Below are 23103 nucleotides of genomic sequence, written 5' to 3'. Positions count from 1 at the left end.
TGAGGATCTGGCCTATTGTGTATATTCATTCCTCAACTCCTTTAAAATGAGTGATTGAAACAGCTGAACTGTGCTGTATCTCCAGATATATCCTTTCTCCAGGTCCACTAGTGGAAGATGAGGACTCCCCACTGCCTGCATAATTACCAGTCAAAACACAGCCCATGCTCAACTAGCTATAACCCTGCACTGACTCATGAGATGGGTGCACCCTTAACAGAGTTTAAGTTCAAATACACACCCAAACTATCCAGGCTTGCTGAATTTATATCATCTTGTGGGAACAACCTTTTAATGGTTTATTATTAGCACTTCCAGTTTCATGTGGAGCTGCACGCTCATTTCAGACCCTAAAGGAAGATTTGGTACCCACTCAATTCTGGTAATGGGAAAAGGCTTGAGGTGGGAGGGAAAAGTTTCTTATGTACTTTTAAAATAGGTTTGCCCATCCCCAATGGTGACCCTAGTAAAAGGCTAGCCTCTTATCTCCCTTATCTTCTCTCCTTCCTTTCCCAACCTCCGGCTCCCTTTACTTCCCAGAACAGTGCTACGTCTCCAGCTATGACAGAATGACACCACTTCTGCTCTGTTAGCAAAATTGTTCATAATTTCATCCAAAGCATGTTAGCTGACAGCCAAAAATTAAATAAGAAGCTTCTATTATGATGCAAATCACCATGGCTGTGTGCTGGAGAATCTGGGAAATCTTACTTAAGTCTCTTAATTCTCAGCCGTCAGAAATGGTTTTTGTTTGCTGTCCTAATTAAAAAATACTTTTTTCTGCCCACATCAGATAACTATGCTGCATAAGCCCAATTTATTGTTTTCAGTACCAGTTGCTATTGGTTCTGATGCTGAGCGAACGTATTCACTAAGAAAGCAAGGAATACTTCTAGCCAGTCAATTCAGGTGGCAAAGCTTCTTTATTTAGTAATAGCCGTCTGAATTGATAGCACTTAAGGTTCAGCAGGGTTATTTATCTTTCCAATGAAGAGTGTGCTCTTGGTAGTTCTATCAAAAATCATCACCAGGAAGGGAATGTTGAATTCAATGTTTACAGGAACAGACATCGGCATTATTTCAATGGCAGTGGCTGCTGCTGCCTCTGTGCCTCTCTCATCAATGTTCAGCACGGCCTTATGGACAACCTGTGGGAGATAAAGCACACATTCCAGTTCTGGGCAGAGAACAGTAGCTTGTAAGTAAAGATGACTCTGATGTTTAGAAAGTCTCCTGGGGAAGAGTGGGCAGATGGACAGGACTGAATGGACACTACAGAAAGAGAGGACGTTTTCTTATTCTAGCCATTGCCACATCTCTGAGAAACAAGATAATCGAATCATAGAAATTCAGGGCTGGAAGAAACCCGAAGAGGTCATCTAGTCCACCCCCCCTGCGCTGAGGCAGGATTAAGTATATCTAGACCATGTCTGACATATCGAAAGGTTAAAATCCATGTGCATTTTATACAACAACCTGGTATATGGATTGTGCCAGCTCTTTTCCAGACCCAAAGTCCAGAGTTTGGTCAGGAGACCAAAGGCCTAGCAAATAGTGATCAGCTAAGAGAAAGCTGGGGTAAACAAGGTTACATTGCCTTTGCTAAGATATGCTTGGTCAGTAGAAATACCAGATGTTGAAGCAATAACTGAATAATTATGTTTCAAATTGAACAAAAGATCCCTGTTCAAATTGTGTCAGTCTCTTAGTCTCTTCTGTAGGGAATGTTCTTCCCACAGATCCAACCTCGAGTTTATGAAAATTGGCATGTCAGTATAAAATATGGCTTCTTTCCACCTCCCTTCCAAGGGACCAATGCCTGCCTTAAGACATAAAGGAAACAATCTGTATTGTCATATACTTTCACTGTTTCTTTGCTTTAACCCCTAGGAATATACCTGTTGAACAATCAAAGGAGTTGCTCCATTCCTATGGACCCCAAATCAGAATTCAATATATATATATTTTATACTAATAACATTTTATCAAAGTATTAATTAAATGTTAACTTGCTAATTTGAGACCATGGGCGGAGACATTATGTAACCTTTTAACCATTGGCTAATGTGCTATCTTGTCTTGCTGCAAAACCTATCCTGGGCTGTGGAACTGCCTACCTCATCATTTTCCCCCACCCATGGAAAATCTATATATTCTATTATAATCAATTAATTGGCAGTGTCTCTGAACCTAATAAGCAAGGTGACACTCCACCAGCGTTGTGTGTAATAAACATCTATGCTTGACCTCTACACGGTGTGGATTTATGTCCTTCACACATGTTCATCAACCTGTTCTTAAAAGCTGCCAATGATGGGTATTCCTCCACCTTCTTAGGCAACCTGTTCCAGTGCTTAACTGTCTTTATAGTTAGAAAGCTTTTCCTACTATCTAACCTAAATCTCCCTTGCTGCAAACTATGCTGATTACTTCTTGATCTACCCTTGGTAGACATGAAAAACAATTGATCAATGAAAAATTTTAGTTATAGGTCTATGCCTCCTTATAGTTATAACATGTTTTTACATATTTGAAGACTATCATTATGTCCCCCACTCTGTCTTCTCTAGACTAAACATGTCCAATATTTTCAACCTTTCCTCATAGGTCAGGTTTTCTATACTTCTTTTCATTGTCTTTGCTCTCCTCTGGACGCCAGTTTGTCCACGTTGCTTAGAGTGTGGTGCCCAAAACTGGACATGATGGATCTGTTTGATCCTCCCCTCTATGAATGAGATTTTTGTTTCAATATACAAAGGACAGTCTCAATCGTAGATCTCCAAGATCTCTGGAAGGGATGGAGAACTGGTTTCTGAGGGATTATGGCTGAAATTCAACTGTGTGCAGAGGACCAGCACAAGGCGTAAGTACCTCTTGTGCCCTCTAAGACCAATAAATATGAGAGAAGCATCTAAATTGCTTTTATTAGTCTCTTTACACGTGGGGGAAAGGAAACAACTGAAGGTATTTGGGCAAACGCATCTAAACAGCTGCTATAAATGAAATCCAGTTAAATTCCAGAAATTAGTCCAAAAACATAGATGCTTATCTGAAGTGTATCCCTTAACCCTGAGATCTTCTCTTCCTTCTCTACGACCCACCCCTTCATGATATCCCCACCTTGAGTTGCCATCTTGTGGGGAATGGGATGCCATTTAGTTTCCTACCCCCTGCCTGCACCTCCTCCAGACTCATTGGGGTGGCCAGCCTGCACTCCAATCCTGCTTTCCTGGGGCAGGAGACTGGGCAGTATCTTCCAGGTACCTTTGGCAGCTTCTGTTGAGAATTCATCCCTGCTGTAAACCCCCTGATCTGAGCAGAGTTAAGCCAGGGATGGATCCATCCCATTATGACTGACAATCAGACATGGTGATGCTCTGCTAAGCAAGGTACCTTTTAACATGGCATTTTGAAAAGGAAAAGAGAACCCCTGCATTTGCAAACTTACTCTTGAAACCTGCAGCTCAGGGTCCCCAGTGATTCCAGACAGATCCGCTTGTTTGGTGAACACATCAGTAATGCCCATTTTGGTGAGATGGTCCTTTAAATCATAGGTAGCAGAGATCGAAAATTTTGGAATGTACAGGTTTGCTGAGCTGTTAGAAGAAGAAACATAACAAGACGCTAAAACATTTCACTTAGGTCAGAATACAGTGTGCAAGCTATTTAGCTTCTGTGACTGTTACAGGAAAACCCCAGGGAGTAGGCATGCTCCTTTGTGTACAGTACTAACTGTCCCTCCGATTTCCAGTGCTTTCAAATGGTGACGCAGCTAATGGGTCAAACTCATCTCTGATGTAATACCTCTGCCTTTGGTGATATTACACTAGGTCTAAAATTGGCCATTTAGTTCATGTGGTCTCTCATATTTTTTGTTGATCTTCAGTGGACTTACACCAATGATGAATTTAGCCCAAGATGCTCCAAAGTATGCAGCTGAGAATTGCAGTAACTTTTTTTTGTCAGTATCACATTGCCAGCTGCTGTCCAATTTACTGTCCGATATCTCTAACTCCTCTGTGACGCTTTATATTTCAGTGTCCTGAGTAACTTCTGCAACACTTCCCCCTTTAGTATCATCTAGCTAATTAGCACCACCAAACCAAATTAGCATGTTTCTTCCACCCTCTTCCAGATTGTCAACCTACTTGTTAAATATGGCCAGGACTAACACTGATCTCTGCCTCAATGGACTCCTGGCCCAGCTTGACTTTGAGAGATTCCAGTTAACTTCAGTAGGCTTTGGATAAGCCTATATTGCTTTTTATCAGCACATTTTGATTACACTCCTTCAACCCATGCCCATATTCAAACCAATGTGAACTAATTTATCTAGTACGATTTTATTAGATGCCGCACCAAATGCTTTACAAAACTGCAGCTATTTTAGCAAACGTAAGAGTTTATTAAAAGAGAGTTCAGGCAGATGTAGTGAGAGCCATGGGTGCAAATAGGCTTATCTTGATTATTAATAGTAAATCAACGGGGAACTCAGAAAATGGGCTGACTTGACCGATGCAACTTCTCTAACGGTTCTAGCATCTCTTCTCTCACCAGCAAGTTGCAGCAGTGGAAAGTTGTAGCTGGTGTTGATTCCAACAGTGGGAGCTAGGAGAACTTCATCAGAACATTATAGCTTGAAAAATAAAAGCCTAGAAAATCAGGAAATCCACAGATAACCATGATCAACAAGAGTTATGGAATTCAATGATCCTTGTAATGTATTGTGACAAAGTTCCTCCTCTACCTTGGTGGGTCCTGCGCTTATTGGCGGATTTGCTCACCTCAGAGATCTTCCTCTCTGGTGGAACCCACAGTCTGGGTCAACTCCTCCTGTGTCTGATCAGGAGTTGGGAGGTTTGGGGGGAACCCAGGCCCGCCCTCTACTCCGGGTTCCAGCCCAGGGCCCTGTGGATTGCAGCTGTCTATAGTGCCTGCTGTAACAGCTGCATGACAGCTACAACTCCCTGGACTACTTCCCCATGGCCTCCTCCAAACACCTTCTTTATCCTCACCACTCCTCACTGAGTACTCCTCAGTCCTCCAGCAGCACACCCTCTCACTCTCAGCTCCTTGCTCCTCTTGCTCCCAGCTCCTCACACACACACCACAAACTGAAGTGAGCTCCTTTTTAAACCCAGGTGCCCTGATTAGCCTGCCTTGATTGATTCTAGCAGCTTCTTGATTGGCTGCAGGTGTTCTAATCAGCCTGTCTGCCTTAATTGTTTCCAGAAAGCTCCTGATTGTTCTGGAACCTTCCCTGTTACCTTACCCAGGGAAAGGGGACCTACTTAACCTGAGGCTAATATATCTGCCTTCTATCACTCTTCTATAGCCATCTGGCCTGACCCTGTCACAGTATATACAAGTCTATAACAAGTATTTCTAGTATTTCTAAATCTTCAGATTTAGAAAATGAATCAGTAATACATTTTGTGCCTGTCATTTCCCCTTTGTCTTCTAGGTGAAAGAGTTTGTCATAATTTTCTTAACTTGTTTCAAAGAATGAGATTCTTGTGGTCTACACAACTATGTGATTGAATTCTCTGTTAGTTGTGATTCTGGTTTATGAAAGGTGTTAATACCACTGGCAATTTGTCAAGATACTTCAAAATGCAATTCTGTCCTGAAAAGTGACTGTGGAAATTGCATCTTCTTGATCAACCAAACTGATTACATTAGTGACTCAAACACACTTTTACTACTTTTTATTCCTGACAGCCCTGCAGAGCTGATGCAGCTCTGGGAGAGAAAGCTGGATTCTATTCCAGCCCATGCACCATTGGAAGAATGATTAAATATATTTCAATTGCAGGATCTTTATTGATGGGAATGCCTGAGCAAAAAAAGAACCCAGCTTGACTCTGAGAGCTCAGGGTGAGTTTACAGGGATGGCAATTAGGAGAAAAAATTGTTAAACTGAGCAGGTCTGATTTGGAGTCACTGAGAGATATAAACATGGAACCCCACAGTGTCATTTTCACAGTTTTACTTTTCAAAGTACATCAGCACTTCAGGTGTGCCATGCCTCCATACTTGAATTGGCGACTCCATAATACTTTGAAATGGTACCTGATTGCCAAAAGATTACCTTAGATGGAGTGCATTTGACCATCTGGTCACAGTTTCTTTCCACAGAGCATCTTCTACCTGCTTCATTTTTCCTTTATTAGGCAGAATAAAAAATGCTGTTGCACTTCCATTGTAATAAAGTTGGACCACTGTGCAAGACAGCTCCGTATCGAAATGGATTTTAAACCTGCCCATTCTGTGCATCATAGGAACTTTAACGATTGTTTCCTCATCCACAAAGAAGTCTCTTTCTTTAGTGTCCTCTGGCAAAAAAGGTTTTTCCCACTTGCCTAACAGAAAGAAAGAGAATGCAGTTGAATATTCTGGCAAAGAGGAATTAGACATACAGTCCAGGTGAACCATGTAAGGTTATGTGTGTATGTAATTTAAAAGCTAATTTTTATTTATAATGGATTATTTGTTTTGCAACATGTATCTATTTGTAGGCCACAGAAATGCCTAATCATAGTGGAAAACCCCAGAAACATTAAGAAATTACAATAAGCGTTACAATGCCTAGGTCACTGCCAAATTCACAGTCCAGTTTGGTCAATTTCACAGTCACAGGATTTTTAAAATAGTAAATTTCACAATTTCAGCTATTTAAATCTGAAATTTTATGGTGTGGTAATTGTAGGGGTCCCAACCCAAAAAGGAGTTGGGGTGGTGGGGTGGCAGGGTTATTGTAGGGAGGGTTGTGGTACTGCTACCCTTGCTTCTGCGCTGCTGCTGGTGGTGCTCCAGCTGCCCAGCTCTGAAGGCAGAGCCACCTCCAGCAGCAGGATGGGAGTCAGGATGGCAAGGTTCAGTATTGCCACCCTTACTTCTGTGTTGCTGCCTGCAGAGCTGAGCCCTCAGTCAGCAGCCGCCACTCTCCGGCCGCCCAGCTCTGAAGGCAGCAGCACAGAAGTAAGGGTGGCATGATATGGGATTGCCACCCTGACTTTTGCACTGCTGCTGGTGGGGCGCTGCCTTCAGAGCTGGGCACCCAGCCAACAGTCGCCGCTCTCTGGCTGCCCAGCTCTGAAGGCAGCAGTGCAGAAGTGAGGGTGGCAATACCATGACCCCACTAAAATAACCTAAAAAGAACAGGAGTACTTGTGGCACCTTAGAGACTAATAAATTTATTTTAGCATGAGCTTTCGTGAGCTACAGCTCACTTCTTCGGATGCATAGAATGGAACACACAGACAGGAGATATTTATACATACAGAGAACATGAAGAGGTGGAAGTATGCATACCAACAGGAAGAGTCTAATCAATTGAGATGAGCTATCATCAGCAGGAGGAAAAAAAACTTTTTGAAGTGATAATTAAGATGACCCATAGAAGGTGTGAGGAGAACTTAACATAGGGAAATAGATTCTGAACCCTAAAATAACCTAGCAATCCCCCTGCAACTCCCTTTTGGGTCTGGACCCCCAAATTGAGAAGTGCTGGTCTCCCCCATGAAATCTGTATAGTAGAGGGTAAAAACACACAAAAGACCAGATTTCACAGGGAGAGACCAGATTTAACAGTCCGTGACGCATTTTCCATAGTTGTGAATTTAGTAGGGCCCTAGCAATGCCCCACTGAGATAGGGAAATATTATTATCCCTATTTCACAGTCAGGGAGGCACAGAGAGGTTAAAAAGCATGGGAACTGGACCAGACTCCTAATCCTGTGCTCTAATCACAAGGCTATTTTTCTTCCTTTATTAGAATAATATAGGGGCATCTCTGTATTGCCCAGACATATAACTTTGAATGAATGGTTAAATGTTTTTAAAACTGTAGTTTTGAGGAAAGAAAAATTACTCTATTTTTGTGGGTTTATGATTAATTGAGGCCAAATTATGTGCTGTAGGGAAGACCAATTGTGGTTTTTTCCCTAGACTTGGGACCTGGTTTACTTTCTTTTGAACCCACTTGAATAATATGGATTTGAATTCAGATGTCACAGGCTCACATTCTCTTGTGGAGACATCCGTAGTTTCACTGTACGGTAAGTGCAACACTTTATATATGAAGCTCACTTTAGCTGTGTTGTGGTCAGAGGGCCTGATCCAAAACTCATTGACTTCAATGGAAAGACTCCTATTGACTTCAGTGGGCTTTGGATCGGGCCTATAACAGGCATTAAAACTCACTTTACTCTGCTTGCACTGACTAGTTTCATTGTACAATGTCATACTGTAGCAGCAGCAATGGTAGTTCTAACAAGGCACAAAACATGTCTGAAAAATATTTGTCTACAGTAGATTGGCCACCCTTGATTCATGCAACCTTTGAAAGAGACAGATAAGAAGGATCAGGTAGTTCATTCATCCCTTAATACTTACAAGCAAAAATGGGGGAGAGGTGAGGGGTGCAACATTGTACTTATTATTAACTCTCTCTAAAGCCAACTCTATTTCCAGATTAATTCTTTACCTGTGGGGGAATAATATGGGCCTCCCTTTGCCCCAAAATTCAGTGATGATGTAAGTTTGCTGTGTGCCTGGTGCTACAGGGTGCAGTTCATGTTTCCTCTCATAGCAGAGTGATCCTGCAGCTGCTGTTCACAGCTAGGAGAACAGGGATGTGGGCATTTGGTTTTCCACCCATTTCTTTCTACATCAACACACTTATTTGAAATCATAACTGAATGACTTGATAACTGTCAAGATAGGTCAGTTTACAAGAATAGCAGTCTGTACAGTTCCCCATAGATTATAAAAAAGAGCTGTAGTTTTCTTGTCTTAGGGCTGGTCTACACTGGGGGGGGATTGATCTAAGATATGCAACTTCAGCTACGTGAATAGCGTAGCTGAAGTCTAAGTACCTTAGATCGAATTACTTACTGTCCTCACGGCACGGGATCGATGTCCGCGGCTCCCCATGTCGACTCCGCTACCACAGTTCGCGTTGGTGGAGTTCCGGAGTCGACAGGAGCGCGTTCGGGGATCGATATATCGTGTCTAGATGAGACGCGATATATCGATCCCCGAGAAATCGATTACTACCCGCCGATACGGCCGGTAGTGAAGACGTACCCTTAGATTCTAAGACCGTTCATACTCAGCCATCTAAAACATATTAAACAGACATCTGTCTGTATATGTCTACTTACCTTTAAAGAAGATATAGCTAACCAAAATCATTGCAGTCTCTGGATCAAGATCCTTGACTAATTCAACAATTTTCCCATGTGTTTTCTTCTCTACATAATCATTGATATGTTTCTGAGCTTCTGCAGTATTCTTGAAGTTGATACTAAAAGCTTCTGCTTCATACAGGTTTTTGATGTCAGCTAAAAACTTCTCTAGTGTTTTCAGTTTTTCTTTTAGAAACAAGGCGTTTCCCATATCGAGTTGGAGCTCACTGTCAGGATGGTTTAGAATGTGGATGAGATTATGGAAACCATCATGAATCTCCTTCTCCTGAAGTTCTGTCAGATTAAAGGCAAGTCCTTCCAGAATCTGAGTCAGAGTGGCTGATTTAGCACCAAGGCCCAGCATTGCAAAGGCAGTAGAGATGCTAATAGGAGAGAAGAAAATGTTCTTCTTAGGGGCTTCTGCGGTAATCTGATTGTAGAGTCTAAATGCAAAATCAGCATTGCTAGAAGATAGTTTGAGGCAGTCACCTACATGATGGTGTTCCTCATGGTCTGTACCTTGATGATGGTCATGTCCATTGTGGTGGCCAGGCAGGTGATCGCAATGGGCAACAGCATGAAGCCCAGCAAGTAACAAACACAGGTAGAGGGTGGGCTTCATCTTCCAGTGGAACTACTGTGTGTGGCAAAAACAAATTGGTTAGTAAGTGTAAAATAAATAAATAAACCTAGTACAAAATTACTCTCTCATCCCCATATAATAGGGGATCCTGTGATTACCTCTTCAATGATTAAATTTTTGTGTGGCCCAACTCTGTTCTTACTGATGCGCTTAGCCTCCCTGCAATTCTCCTACATGATCCTCCTCTGCTCCACCTCCCTCATCCCCATGACCATCCAGTTTTATTGCCAAAAAAGCAAAGGTAGGTCACTGAAGATGCTGTGTATTTAATTTAGGCCAAAGGACATAGAGGGGAGACTACTTTACTCGTATGGACACATGTGCCTGTCTAAAGTATGGCACCTCTAGTGAGCCAAAATACTACAGTGCTGGAGATTGCTTTTGACACTAAGGCCCTAAGACTATTCACAACAGGAGGGCCACTGGGTTAGGAGATCCAGAAATCATGTGAGTCAAGAAAAGGGGAAGAGTTAGGCAGGCAGGAATCACTGTCGAAAGCTGAATACAAGTTGCGGGGACATGTCTGGATTGGTTCTTTTTGCCTCTGAGCTGGTTCCTCCATCACTGCTTTTAAATACCCTAATTATTGTCAGGTTTACAAGATGCTGCATTTCAAAAAAGGATGCCTGGCTTTTTATAGCAAACCCCAAAACTCTTACACTTTGTGTAACAGTGAGATACCTCAGTGAAAAACCCCATCTAGAAAGAATGTGAAATAATGTTCTTCACTTCAGAAACCAGTAAACCCACTGGAATGGGTTCATTTTTTCAACATTGCAAAAAAAATATTTTCTTTTCACGCTCAGGGAGATTTTAGAAGATAATTTCCTTTCACAGGCCTCTTTAACTTCTTGGTCAAGAATAATATTCCAGTTCCCAACATACTGTAGACCTGATAACTAGGGTTGCCAACTCTCCTGGTTTTCCTGGGGTCATCCCTTTTTTTTTAGGTAGCTGTCCCAGGAAATCCAGAAGTCTTCTCAGGACATTAAAAGTCGCATTGCTGTCAGTCACACCCCTGCAGGCTCCCTAAGGCCTAGGGAATGTGGTGGTGGAGCCATGGGGCACCAGTGCATGCACAGAGGTAGCTCTGTCTCCAGAGTGTCTGGGAGCTGCAGGGATGAGTTGGCTTGGGAGCTGCAAGCAGGACAGGAAAAGCTTGGGTCTGGGAGTGGCCAGTTACCACCATGCAGGTACTGTCTGTGGGATTGACCGCAAAGTGACAGCAGGGTGGATTCAGCCAATGCTGTGCCCTGCTTGGTGAGGTCAGTAGCCGTAGCAACCCCAGGAGCAGAAGTTCGTGTGAATTGTGCCATCTCCCATGAGTGGGATGGGCAGGTAGTACCCAGGGTGTATGTGGTAGGAAGGGCAGGAAGATACCCTGGTATTTTGTACCTCAGAGGGCAGATGTCCCAGAATAACATGGGTGAACGATCCAAAACTCGTTGAAGACAATGACATTATTTTCTGTTGACTTCAATGGGTTTAAAATCATACCCATAGAAGTCAACCCATTTCTGTTTGCCTTATTTCCTTCTGGTTGCAGGAAGTACATTATTTTGTCTGCTAACAATTATATAAACCCATCATCAAGTGAGTTTGGAATCTTAATCTGGATGTGAGTATCAGAGCTGAACTCCTTTCTAAACATGAATTTACCTGCAGCTGGGCCAAACAAATAGCACAAGGGTTGTGAATTGGTTTGAGAAATACAGGGCCACATTCACTAAATTTCACTCAGAATGGTGTAAATTGAAGGTCTCTGCCCCAACAGTGGCCTTGCATCCCAGCAGGGACTCAACTCCAAAGAATATTATCAAAGGTATTTGCTCACTGCTGTCTCTTGGCTATCTTTCTGGAGGGAGCAGATTTATTTTATCCCATTAATATCCACTTGCCATGATGGCACAAATAGAAAAATATTGCAATTAGGACTGGGCAAATATTACAGAATATTTTCAGTGAATAATGACACATTTTTAAAGGAATATGCTGCACTTTGTGCCTGTATCTTTTTATTGTCTTTCTGCAAATATTTGATCCCTTGGGTTTTAGAAACATGAATATTTGTAAAAAGCAGACTTCTGTTTGCAAATATTGCAGAAAAGCAGAACATCTGCAAGTGTTCATAGCAATCAAGTTTAAAATTCACATACATATTATTTAAAATGGCTATTCTTGTGTTCTCATCCAGTCAGTACACAGAAACAATACCTCATGACTTATCTGACTAGTTTTACAAAGCTCCTAATTTGAATATTTGGCGCTAACACTCTCCAGACAATATGAATAAAACCATTTGAAAAGAAATCAACTCTCATAACACATGAACCAGAGCTAAGCCTAATCTGTTCACAGATTCTCTTCAAGCCTACGCTTTGGATACGTTTGGATAAATTATTCATTGTGAACTGTTTACTCAGCTCTAGTCACAATTTATCTAGTTATCATTGATATCAATGAATATTTCATTTCACATCAAAGCCACCACTATTCTTCGCTCTCATCTCTTTTAGTGCCTAACACTAAACATACAATTGGAATTTTATATGGACAGATTTATTAGCCAATTCATATTTACTTGGAATGTGAGATACATATTGAGTTTGAATGTCCCTGTTCAAGAAGTCATTTTAGTGGCTCAGACAAGATGTTTCAATTACAGCTGTATTTCAATATCAATTCCAATTTTCTGTATTGTTTTAAATTTTTGATTAGTTTGTCTTGCGCTACAGAACTATACTAGTTTTTTTTTCCCTTGGCTTGGTTGTTTTTGTGGCTGACTGATTAACTTTCATAGAGTTAATCACATTGCATTTCAATTTTCAATTCATAGTCAGAATCTAATATAATATGGGCCTGATTCTGGGCTCATTTACTTTTTTTTTTAAATTGAAATCTGAGATTCTCACATTCATAGAAATGTAGGTCCAGAAGGGACCTTGAGAGGTCATCAAGTCCAGCCCTCTGCACTTAGGAAGGACCAAGTAAACCTAGACCATACCTGACAGGTGTTTGTCCAACCTGTTCTTAAAAACCTGCAATGATGGGGATTCCATCACCTTCCTTGTAAGCACGTTGCAGAGGTTAACTATCCTTATAGTTAAAAAGTGTTTCCTAATATCCAGCTTAACCTCCCATGCATAGATTAATCTCATACTTTCATCTGACTCCAGGAGCCTGGACTTTAAGAAACATACCAAATATTGCAAGACTTACAATAAAATCATGAGAGATACCAACACTGGTTACTCTAGCTTCAGGCTAGTGTGGCTCCATTCTAGTCAGTGAAATTATACCTAAATGAAACTGGTGTAACACAGGAGAGACCCAGGCTGACTGTATCAGAATTGTAGAGGACAAGGCAAGTGGGGGCCTGACCTCTGCAATGAACTCTCTTGAGGCGTGAACCCTGTGTCTGAATGGAGTGCATGACAAAACTAAGGCCCAAAGAATTACAAATTAGGGCATTTTTCAAGCATTCATAATATATTTTAAGGACCTGATTGTGCAAAGTGCTCAATTCCATTAATTTCAGTGGATGAAATGGGGCATTTAGTAACCTTGCAGGATCAGGGTCTTGTGCTAAAACATTGGATAAGTATAACAGCAGAATGTGTTTTCTTAACTATGCTAGAAATACCCTTGGGCACTTAAACAGAAGACCCAGGTCAGCCTGCCATTTCTGTTTTAGGGCTGGTCAAAAATGTTTATGCTCATTTAATATTACAATTATTTTAAAATGTAGGGTTTGGCATTCCTTCCAAAGTCCCGCAGTTTGGAAACCTGGACGGATCTTTAGGAGTAGAAAGAGAAATTCAAATATAATTAAGTTTTTGGACGATAATTCAGTTTTTCAATATTATTGGCCTAATTCTGCACTAAGATACACTGTCTCTGATTCTCTATCAGTCTGTCATTGAGCTGAGCCAAGAACAGAGGTGGGGGCAAAGTTGGCTATTGATTTCAATTTAAAAAAAAATCATTTAAAATGTGAGAGACATAAGGTGGGTGAGGTAATATCTTTTACTGGCCCAACTTCTGTTGACAAAATAGACAAGCTTTTGAGCTACATAGAACTTGTCTTCAGGTTTGCAAAAGGTGATCAGAGTGTCACAACTAAATCCAAGGTGGAACAGATTATTAAGCATAAAGAGTTAACACATGTTGCAAGAGATCATTCAAGATAAAGTGGGAAATTAACACCTCGGCAGTAATTTAAAATCTGACTTTTTGTCCCATAAAAGAAGGATAGTTCCAAGGATATATACTGATTGAAAAGGGACTTTATTTAAGGCATATACAGTATGAGAAGCAAGCCACTTAATGCATTCAGGAATATGATTTTAAAGCTTCATGGATTAAGGGACTAGCTAATGAAACAGTCTTTTTAACAGAATCTTTGCCCTGCAAGCTTTCAGAGTATTTTCCCCCTCAGTAAGACTGGGAGCCTTTGCTTTGGACTTCATATTTGCTGTGGTTGCTGTATTTACCTTTCACAGTTTGCCAGATCAGATAATTATAATGAGCAAGAAACGCTATTTAAATCAGAATGTGTTATAAAGCACAAGCTACAATATCCTACACATACTTTATGATTCAGGGTTTCTGTTACCAAAGACAATTCCTTACAATTTCTTAAAATGCAAATACAATGCAACTTGCACAAAATTAGAATAATATTTCACTATTTTATAGTGCTTTTCATCAGTAGATCTCAGTCTAGTCTAGCCTGGATATAAACACAGGATTCAAAGTGAGGTGTGCCTGAATTCAAGTCCCAGGTCTGTACTGGCTTCCTGTGTAGTCTTAGAGAAATCACTTCACCCCCCCGCCTCAGTTTCCCTCTTGTTCTGTGTTAAGCATTGGCAAAGTGCTGAGGGTTGTAGGAGACGTGGTTCCTGCCATGCAGAACTTTCTGTTGAAACAGACAAATGACACAAGAACATGCTGAGACTCAGAGGATGGCGGTGCTTAGGGCAGTTTGCTTTAATGGGCTTGGTAATCATGTTTGACTGACATAAGTCAGCATTTGTCCTGTCACGCTGATTTTACAGCTGAGAATGGCAGCTCTTGCTTCCCCAGTGGCGTGATGGAGAAAACCCTGAGACTAGCTGGAGCCACCTTATTAAAATCCCACCAGCAAACTGAGAGGAGGGCTGGGGTAAATACCCTGCCTCTGGTGGAACTTGTACCCTGTCTGGATACCACTATCTTACCTGTGCTAGAGGCACTGTCTCTGTGATTCGGAAAAAGACATCCCTGAATACAGTCTTCTGTAGGATAGTTTAAATACTGGCTACTTTAAAAGTCCTACATTGTAGAGGACATATTCTGCATCCTTTACAAGCTCTCCAGAACTCCCAGCTCAAACTACGCAAGGTGAAAACTGCTATACTAGTAATATGCTAAGGCCAAAGGAGAAACACCTCCATCTAATACATAATCTTATTCACCAGATGGTGCTGCTTCCCATCCTTCATTCTGGTTATAAGATAGCAATTTCTAAGAAGGGAAAAATAAAATAAGCAGATTCCCTAGTTCCTGAATGCTCCATTCTTTGAGCACTCCCCTTCTCCAAGGCACAAGATTAATTTCTGCCTTCATAAAAATCAATAGCAGCTTTTCCCTGACTTCAGTGTGATCTGGATTTCACTCATAGAGATCAGCACTGCCTACAAGGGACATTTTTGTGCTAAATCCCTGTTAAATTACTGTCCTGCATCCGAAGAAGTGGGTATTCACCCACGAAAGCTCATGCTGCAAAACGTCTGTTAGTCTATAAGGTGCCACAGGATTCTCTGTCCCCATAAAAATGTTTACCCACCTGCTGTGAAGATTAGTCGATTAGTGTTTTTACAGTGCTCTGATCAGGTAACATGCTATGGGCATTTTAAATATCACCATGGCTATTGCATCGTGGAATGGTTGCTTAAGACAGATTTCCTTGTACCAAACAGAACAAAAGGCACCACCATGTGAATCAAATGGCATAACATAAATTGCATGCAACACTGGTAATACACATTTGAAGTCCCCATGATAAAATGATTACTTACCGCAGGTTCCAAGAATCCTGTGGTGTTCAGCAGGCTGTGCTGTACTTTGCTTTGCTATTTATGCTGCTGAAAAGCCTTATGAAAGCAAAATGTCCTCTAGTAAAGATTAACCAGGTCTGCTAAGGGTTAGTACTTTACTGATTGCACAGAGCAAACAGTGATGATGTTAGTTTTACGGCGCACCCAATTTTGCTGTGTGTGCATGCCCTAAATGTGGGTTTGTGTACATTGGACACAGGCTTCCACCTCACTTCTGTTTATGCTACAGTGAGGAACACTAAAGCCCCAGTCTTGCAACTACTTGCATGCATGAGTAACTTTACTCATTTCGATAATCCCATTGGTTTCAAGTGAGTACTCAAGTGAGTAAAATTACATGTATAGTACTGGCTTGGGGCCTAATGGCAAACCTCAGGTAACTAAGTACTGCCAACAAATTTCTTCTTAATAGTTCAGATTCCTTGTTTCCATCCCTGAAAACTTTGAGTAGCTCTTACACTGTGTATGTAATGCATACAAAACTAACCACCTATTACTTATCTACATTCCCATTGACAAAGCAAGTAACTGGGACCCCCCCCCAAATTTAAATAAAAAGGCATCATTTATGTTTGTAGTGACTATAGGTTGCTATAGGGACTGGCAAATTCCACTGTGTTTGCTATGTTGAATAAAAATGATTAGAACATAGGCTGGTAAATGCAATGTTCAAGTATGTTCTAGTTCTTTTATAATCTCACGTAGGAATCAAGGACAGACTCAGGCCAGACAGTGCAAAACCCAGGATACCAGCAGACTGTTTAACTTATAAAATGATAATTTAAATAAAACAATAGGTTTGCCAGTGTATTTTTGTGATCTCCTTTTTAATGCAAATACTGTGATTTTCATTCAGAACCGGCAGAGCACTGTCTGCTAATGATGGATTCCAGCTCTCAGGTTATTTACAGGCTGGTTTCTGGTGAGGATGGGAAAACCAAGTTAATCACAGATGTTGTGTGTTGTTTGCCATTCTATGGTCAGTGTTTACCTGTCATTACTGCACAATGGACCTGATTTACCCTTCCCTGGCACCCAATGTAGTCATTGGCACATAGGCACAGTGCTACTATTCTGAGCTGATAGTGTCTGACACTCACCTTATACAAATGTCAGTGGCTGCACAAGATGCAAATGGGAGAATCAGGCCCAGTTTAGCTCATGTCCTCAGATTCACACATGAAGGTGGACCCAAGGTGTGTAGATCTCCTCTCTCCAACACGAGGCGGGCGGTTGTCTCTTCAGACTTGTTCCTTCTTTGCCCTCTCCCCCTTACTCTGGATTCCACATTGTGTCTCTTTCGGTCTGGGGAGCTACCTGTAGGGAAAGTAGCAGAGGCTAGATGGGCTGAGGAGTGGAGTAAATGGGCTTGGTGGCCCTCTCTGGCCCAAATGGGCTAACCTAGCAAAGATAGTGCAGCCTGGAGGAGCCTGGTATCACAGCGAACATTGATGGTTGAAATGAGGCTCTGGGCCAACGGGGTGACTGAGAGCCACTAGGAGAGTGTATGATGGGAGAGGCAGGAGTCACCAGCTGGCCCCCTGTGCTGTTGGGGGAAGAGAGGGCTTTAGGTTTAGGGCTTCAGTCCAACAAAGCACGTAAGCATGTGTCTAGGTTTAAGCACAGGTACAGTCCCATTGGAGTGTTAAGTGCTTTGCTGGATCAGGGCCTTAAGAAGCAATGTCAGAGTCTGGGGAGGACTAAGAAGACTAGGAAACCTGAAGAAAGGGATAGCTCTATAGTAGGATTGCAGTTTCTGTGGAGAAAAGTGCATCCTAAATTAAACAGTAATAAGTCACCAGGACCGGATGGTGTTCGCACAAGAGTTCTGAAGGAACTCAAATATGAAATTGCCAAACAAACAACTAACTGTGGTATGTAAACTACCACTTACACCAGCTTCTCTTCCAGATGAATGGAGGATAGCTAATGTGATGCCATTATTATTTTAAAAAAGGCTCCAGAGCCAGTCCTGGCAAGGTGAGCCTAACTTCAGTACCAGGCAAATTGTTTGAAACTAAAGTAAAGAACAGAATTATCAGACATACAGATGAACATAATTTATTGGGGAAGAGTCAACACTTTTGTAAAGGGGTATCTTGTCTCACCAATCACTTAGAATTCTTTGAGGGGGTCAACAAACATGTAAACAAGGGTGATCCAGTGGATACAGTGTACTTGGACTTTCAGAAACCATTTGACAAGGTCCCTCACCAAAGACTCTTACGCAACGTAAACAATCATGTGATAAGAGAGAAGGTCCTCACATGGATCAGTAACTGGATAAAGGGCAGGTAATAAAGGGTAGGACTAAATGGACCATTTTCGGAACAGTGAGAGGTAAATAGCAGGGTCCCCCAAGGATCTGTACTGGGACCTGTACTGTTCAACATAATCATACATGATCTAGACAAAGGGGTAAAATAGTGAGGTGGAAAAGTTTGCAGATGAGAAAAAATTACTCAAGATAGTTAAGTCCAAAGCAGACTGAGAAGAGTTACAAAGGGATCTCATAATAATTGGGTGACTGGGCAACAAAAAGGCAGATGAAATTCAGTGTTGATAAGTAATGCACATTGGAAAACATAGTCCCAAAATGATGGGATCTAAATTAGCTGTTACTACTCAAGAAAGAGATCTTGGAATCATTGTGGCTAGCTTGCTGCAAATAACTGCTCAATGTGCTGTGGCAGTCAAAAAAGCTAATAGAATGCTAGGAACCACTGGGAAAAGGACATATAATAAGGCAGTAAATATCATAATGCCATGATATAAATCGATGGTACAGCCCCCTCCTTCAATACTATGTGGAGTTCTGGTTGCCTCATCTCAAAAAAGATATGTTAGAATTGGAAAAGCTGCAGAGAAGGGCAACATAAAATATTAGTGAAATGGATCCCTGTTTCTGAGCTCCACCCCTGTCTATTGACTCTGGTTCTGACCTTTGGCTTGATTCCTGACTCTGATTCTGGCAATGCCAATGATTCAGAGGGAATTAACAGAACAGGTCAATTATCAAGTGATCCATCCCCTGTCATCCAGTCCTACAATTTGGCAGTTAGAGGCTTAGAGACACTCAGCGCATGGGGTTGCAACCCTAAAGATTTTGGCTGATAGCCATTGAAAGACCCATCCTCCATGAACTTATCTAATTCATTTTTGAACCCAGTTCTACTTTTGACATTTACAATATCCCTTGGCAACAAGTTCCACAGGTTGACTTGCATTGTTTTAAGAAGTACTTCTTTATGTTTGTTTTAAACCTGATGCCTATTAATTTCATCAAGTGACCCTGGGCTCTTGAAGGGGTAAATAATACTTCCTTATACACTTTCTCCACACTATTCATGGCTTTATAGACTTTTATCATATCCCCCCTTAGTCGTCTCTTTTCCAAACTGAACAGTCTGTCTTTTTTTCATCTCTCCTCATATGAAAGTTGTTCCATACCCTGAATCTTTTATGTTGCCCTTCTCTGTACCTTTCCCAATTTTAATATATCTTTTTTGAGATGGGCTCCCAAAATGGTACACAGTATTGAAGGTGTGAGCATACCATGGATTTATATAGTGATATTATGATACTTATTGTCTTATTATCTGTTCCTTTCCTAATGGTTTCTAACATTCTGTTAGCTTTAACTGCCACTTCACACTGACCAGATGTTTTCGGAGAACTGACATAGCTGGGAGAGCAATACTGCGGTGCACAGACAATCCAGGAAGTTTTTGGAGAGTGTTGGGGACAACTTCCTCGTGCAAGTGCTGGAGGAACCAACTAGGGGCCATGTTTCTCTTGACCTGCTGCTCATAAACAGGGAAGAATTGGAAGGGGAAGTAGGAGTGGGTGGCAACCTCGGCAGTGGTGATCATGAGATGGTCGAGTTTAGGATCCTGACAAAAGGAAGAAAGGAGAGCAACAGACTGCGGTCCTTGGACTTCAGAAAAACAGACTTTGACTCCCTCAGGGAACTGATAGGCAGGATCCCCTGGAAGGCTAATATGAGGGGGAAAGTAGTCCAGGAGAGCTGGCTGTATTTTTAAGAAGTCTCATTGAGGGTGCAAGAACAAACCATCCCGATGTGCAGAAGAATAGCAAATATGGCAGGCAACCAGGTTGGCTTAACAGAGAAATCTTCAGTGAACTTAAATACGAAAAGGAAGTCACAAGAAGTGGAAACTTGGACAGTTGACTAGGGAGGATTATAAAAATATTGCTTGAGCATGCAGGAGTGTAAGCACAATTGGAGTTGCAGCTAGCAAGGGATGTGAAGGGTAACAAGAAGGGTTTCTACAGGAATGTTAGCAACAAGAAGGTCAGGGAAAGTGTGGGACCCTTACTGAATGGGGGAGGCAACTTAGTGCCAGATGATGTGGAAAAAGCTGAAGTATTCAATGCTTTTTTTGCCTCCGTCTTCACAGACAAGGTCAGCTCCCAGACTGCTGTACTGGGCAACACAGTATGGAAAGGAGGTGAGCAGCCCTCAGTGGTGAAAGAACAGGTTAAGGACTATTTAGAAAAGCTGGACATGCACAAGTCCAGAGAGCTGGATGTGCTGCATTCGAGGTACTGAGGGAGTTAGTGGATGTGATTGCAGAGTCATTGGCCATTACCTTTGAAAACTCGTGGCAATTGGGTGTGGGTCCTGGATGACTGGAAAAAGGCAAATATAGTGTCCATCTTTAGAAAAGAGAAGAAGGAGAATCCAGGGAACCACAGACTGGTCACCTCAGTCCCTGGAAAAATCATGGAGCAGGTCCTCAAGGAATCCATTTTGAAGCACTTGGAGGAGAGGAAGGTGATCAGGAATAGTTAGCATGGATTCTCCAAGGGCAAGTCATGCCTGATCAACCTGATTGCCTTCTATGATGAGATAACTGGCTCTGTGGATATGGGGAGAGTGGTGGACATGACATACTTTGACTTTAGCAAAGCTTTTGATACAGTCTTCCGCAGTATTCTTGCCAGCAAGTTAGAAAAGGATGGATTGAATGAATGTACTATAAGATGGATAGAAAGTTGTCTAGATCGTCAGGCTCAATGAGTAGTGATCCACGGCTCGATGTCTAGTTGGCAGTGGATATCAAGTGGAATACCCCAGGGTTCACTCCTGGGGCTGGTTTTGTTTAACATCTTCATTAGTGATCTGGATGATGGAATGGATTGCACCCTCAGCAAGTTCGCGGATGACACTAAGCTGGGGGAGAAGTAGATACATTGGAGGATAGCATAGGGCCTAGAGTGACCTAGACAAATTAGAGGACTGGCCAAAAAGAAGTCTGATGAGGTTTAACAGGGACAAGTGCAGCGTCCTGCACTTAGGATGGAAGAATTCTATGCACTGCTACACGCTGGGTACCGACAGACAAAGTGGCAGTTCTCCAGAAAAGGATCTGGGGATTACAGCGGATGAGAAGCAGGATATGAATCAACCGTGTGCCCTTGTTGCCAAGAAGGCTAACAGCATATTGGACTGCACTTGTAGGAGCACTGCCAGCAGATCGAGGGAAGGAAAGTGATTATTCCCCTCTACTCTGCACTGGTGAGGCTGCATTCATAGTATTGTGTCCAGTTTTTGGCCCCCACACTACAGAAAGGATGTTGACAAATTGGAGAGAGTCCAGCCGAGGGCAATGATTAGGGGGCTGGGGCACATGAGGAGAGGCTGAGGGAAATGGGCTTATTTTGTCTGCAGAAAAGAAGAATGAGTGGGGATTTGAAAGAAGACTTCAACTACCTGAAGGGGGTTCCAAACAGGAGTGGTGGCAGATGACAGAACAAGGAGCAATGGTCTCAGGTTGTAGTGGGGGAGGTCTAGGTTGGATATTAGGAAAAACTATTTCTCTACGAGGGTGGTTAAGCACTGCAATGGGTTACCTAGGGAGGTTGTGGAACCTCCGTTCTTAGAGGTTTTTAAGTCCCGACTTGTCAAAGCCCTGGCTGGGATGATTTAGTTAGATCTGTGATGGGATGTTAGATGGGGTGGGATCTGAGTTACTACAGAGAATTCTTTCCTGGGTGCTGGCTGGTGAGTCTTGCCCACATGCTCAGAGTTTAACTGATCACCATATTTGGGGTCAGGAAGGAATTTTCCTCCAGGGCAGATTGGCAGAGGCCCTGGAGGTTTTTCGCCTTCCCCTGCAGCATGGGGCACGGGTCACTTGCTGGGGGATTCTCTGCAGCTTGAGGTCTTCAAACCACGATTTGAGGACTTCAGTGACTTGGACATGGGTTGGGGGTTTGTTGCAGGAGTGGGTGGGTGAGATTCTGTGGCCTGCATTGTGCAGGAAGTCGGACTAGATGATCATGGTGGTCCCTTCTAACCTTCAAGTCTATGAGTCTATGAGTTGGGGTTGGTCCTGCTTTGATCAGGGGATTGGACTAGATGACATCCTGAGGTCCCTTCCAACCCTGATATTCTATGATTCTATGAACTATCCACAATGACTCCAAGATTTCCTTCTTGAGGGGTGTGATGGGTTGCTCTACTCACTGCTGGATGGCGCCACCTTCTGGTGGTTCTGGGGATTAGTTTGGTCAAGCTGACACCCCTTCCAGTGGGTACACCCCATCAGTTTCTCCTCTGCAGCCCCACTTTTACCCCAGAAACTGCTGCATTCTTTTCGTAATTCAGCCAGGTTTCAACTGTGGTTTCTACTTCTGGTTGAAATATGTTTCAGTGTTCCTACTCCCACAGTCTCAGGCCATCTTCTGCTTCACTACCTCACAGTGCCACTCCCACAGTGGCTGACAAGGGTACCCGGGCCTACCCTCTACTCCAGGTTCTGGCTCAGGGAACCTCTACACAGTAGTCACGGTCCATTCCCTGCACCTTGCTGCCTTTCCCTGAGCTGCTTCCATACCTCCTGAACCTGCTCCACTCTTCTGGGTTTGCTGGTCTCTTCGCTTCCTCCTCCCAGGGAGTAACTTTAGGCAACTCATCTCTGTGGCTCCTCAAACACCCCTCCCATCTCCCAGGGAGTGACTGCAGCCTTTCTTCCCTGTAGTCCCCTCTGCTTTCAATTTCCTGTCTTTCATAGACCCCATCCAGTCCCTCACAAGTGGTGATCCCTTGATTCGCTGCCTCTGGCCTAAAGCTGCCCTGTTTGCAGTCTCATTAACTGATTGAGCCCACCTGGCTCATTTCAGCTCTTGCAGGGCCAGTGTGGAG

The 23103-nt window shown here is 42.5% G+C and overlaps 1 protein-coding gene across 1 annotated transcript; it reads right to left on the bottom strand.

The window, feature by feature from the left end:
- Window positions 1–293: 293 nt before the first annotated feature.
- Window positions 294–16002, bottom strand: LOC120404702 (alpha-1-antitrypsin-like). The gene is made up of 5 exons (XM_039537627.1): window positions 15894–16002; window positions 9168–9828; window positions 6092–6362; window positions 3449–3596; window positions 294–1148 (listed from the first exon to the last, which is right to left on the bottom strand). Exons 2-5 carry the CDS (start codon window positions 9811–9813, stop codon window positions 957–959), a joined length of 1257 nt encoding a protein of 418 aa, XP_039393561.1. The 5' UTR covers window positions 9814–9828; window positions 15894–16002; the 3' UTR covers window positions 294–956.
- Window positions 16003–23103: the final 7101 nt, after the last annotated feature.

Source organism: Mauremys reevesii, linkage group 4, assembly GCF_016161935.1.
Source record: "Mauremys reevesii isolate NIE-2019 linkage group 4, ASM1616193v1, whole genome shotgun sequence".
NCBI lineage: Eukaryota > Metazoa > Chordata > Testudines > Geoemydidae > Mauremys > Mauremys reevesii.
Note: the sequence above shows the minus strand (reverse complement) of the source record. Positions and strands in the feature narration are given on the sequence as shown.

Excerpts from the sequence above, each read along its gene's own strand:
- LOC120404702 (XM_039537627.1), bottom strand. The coding sequence starts at position 9,813 with ATGAAGCCCACCCTCTACCTGTGTTTGTTACTTGCTGGGCTTCATGCT. Across the intron at positions 3,597-6,091 it reads TCAAATGCACTCCATCTAAG|CTCAGCAAACCTGTACATTC; the intron begins GTAATCTTTTGG and ends TTCTTCTAACAG. Across the intron at positions 1,149-3,448 it reads CTGAGCTGCAGGTTTCAAGA|GTTGTCCATAAGGCCGTGCT; the intron begins GTAAGTTTGCAA and ends TATCTCCCACAG.